The sequence below is a fragment of the Triticum dicoccoides genome, chromosome 4B, assembly GCF_002162155.2.
Source record: "Triticum dicoccoides isolate Atlit2015 ecotype Zavitan chromosome 4B, WEW_v2.0, whole genome shotgun sequence".
In the NCBI taxonomy this organism is placed as follows: Eukaryota; Viridiplantae; Streptophyta; class Magnoliopsida; order Poales; family Poaceae; genus Triticum; species Triticum dicoccoides.
The window spans coordinates 408,280,702-408,282,718 of record NC_041387.1 but is presented as its reverse complement, the minus strand read 5'-3'; the positions used below and the strand labels follow the sequence as shown (position 1 = coordinate 408,282,718).

At 60.3% G+C, this 2,017-nt stretch overlaps 1 protein-coding gene across 1 annotated transcript; it reads left to right on the top strand.

Moving 5' to 3' along the window:
• The first annotated feature begins 529 nt into the window (after positions 1-529).
• LOC119296374 (sex determination protein tasselseed-2-like) lies at positions 530-1,717 on the top strand. Its single transcript, XM_037574770.1, has one exon. It carries the CDS (start codon positions 561-563, stop codon positions 1,569-1,571), a length of 1,011 nt encoding a protein of 336 aa, XP_037430667.1. The 5' UTR covers positions 530-560; the 3' UTR covers positions 1,572-1,717.
• Positions 1,718-2,017: the final 300 nt, after the last annotated feature.

Below are 2,017 nucleotides of genomic sequence, written 5' to 3'. Positions count from 1 at the left end.
AGCCGCGGTCAATCCGATCCGTCCGCCCAACCGTGTGCGGTTCTCCCCTCGGTCTCGGCCTTGCCTTTGCTAGTTGCTCTTCTCTTCCTGTCACGCCCTCGCGTTCGCTTCTAGGAATGCGCTAACATCTCTGTTTTCTCTCGTTTTTTTTTCTCCCTCATGGACCGGAGACATCTGGTCCGGTCAGAGACAGTGTCGCTCTCCGTGCTGATCCGCCGGTACTGAATAATCTCACACCAGATCGAGTTAGACAAGGCTGCAAAGACCATGACACCAGAGCCAGCCAGACAGCCATGTACAAGCACCCTCTGCTGAACCGCTCGCCACATACTGAAAGTATTTGCTTGGCTAATCACGAATCAAACGATAAAGAACTACTAGCAACAACTTTTTCATTAGGCTACAAGCAACGACTACGTACGCGTTGAATTACGTGTAGTCCCGCGAGAGCTGGCCGTACAACCAGTCGCCCCGCCCGCCTATAAGTAGACCCCGCCCTGCACTCCCCTGCATAAACCAGCAAGCTTCACACACTTCCTTCCTACCTGTGGCTCCTGTACATGCGCGCTAGCCTCGCCTCCTACGCGCAAGACCACGCCACGGCCACCGCCATGCCTGCCTTGGACGTCATGCCGGAGAAGGCCCACCAGCCCGCCATGTCGCCGTCGCACCACGGGCTTGGGTGGGACGCCAGCGGCGCCCCCACCCCCATGCACAAGAGGCTGGACGGCAAGGTGGCCATTGTCACCGGCGGCGCGCGGGGCATCGGGGAGGCCATCGTCAGGCTCTTCGTCAAGCACGGCGCCAAGGTGGTGATCGCGGACATCGACGACGCCGCCGGCGAGGCGCTGGCGGCCTCGCTGGGCCCGCACGTCGGCTTCGTGCGCTGCGACGTGTCGGTGGAGGAGGACGTGGAGCGCGCCGTCGACCGGGCGGTGTCGCGCTACGGCCGCCTCGACGTCTTCTGCAACAACGCCGGGGTGCTGGGCCGGCAGACCAGCGCCGCCAAGAGCATCCTCACGTTCGACGCCGGCGAGTTCGACCGCGTGCTCCGCGTCAACGCGCTGGGCACCGCGCTCGGCATGAAGCACGCCGGGCGCGCCATGATGGCCCGTCGCTACGGCAGCATCGTCTCCATCGCCAGCGTGGCCGGCGTGCTCGGCGGCCTCGGCCCGCACGCATACACCGCCTCCAAGCACGCCATCGTGGGGCTCACCAAGAACGCCGCCTGCGAGCTCGGCGCGCACGGCATCCGCGTCAACTGCGTCTCGCCCTTCGGCGTCGCCACCCCAATGCTCATCAACGCGTGGCGCCAGGGCCACGACGCGTCAGCCGCCGACGACGCCGACGCCGACATCGGCCTGGAGGTGGCCGTGCCGAGCGACCAGGAGGTGGAGAAGATGGAGGAGGTGGTGAGGAGCCTCGCCACGCTCAAGGGGTCGACGCTGAGGCCCAGGGACATCGCCGAGGCGGTGCTCTTCCTGGCCAGCGACGACTCGAGATACGTGTCCGGCCACAACCTCGTGGTGGACGGCGGCGTCACCACCTCAAGAAACTTGATCGGGCTGTGAAAAATCACATGACCCACCTCGCATCTAGCATCTACGTAGATCAGTAGGAGGAACAAAGATGATTGTTTAGTCTGCAATAACTGTACTCAAGTTCTTTGGTTGGTTCGTTCGGTTAATTGGTTGATTGATTCAGTGTGTTATTCGTCCGAGCATTGTTGCTTTCGTGTTGCATTTCTCTGGCTCGTCTCTGTGTCCTGGAACGCTCCAATCGTTTGGCCTCTGGCTAGCAGCCTAGCAGATACGTTACCATCTGAGACGGAAAGTACAGTAAGTACTCCTACTGTGAATCAGTTACTAGGACTAGCCTAGCTTGCAGCCTTTAGTACTTGGTACACTGTACATGCATGTACTTTTATCAACCAGTTGTGATTATCAAACGGGCCACTGGAAAATTTTGGGCCGCACACACATTCTCTTCCGCTAGAGTTGGGATGGTTGATAGTTTG

Excerpts from the sequence above, each read along its gene's own strand:
- LOC119296374 (XM_037574770.1), top strand. The coding sequence starts at position 561 with ATGCGCGCTAGCCTCGCCTCCTACGCGCAAGACCACGCCACGGCCACC.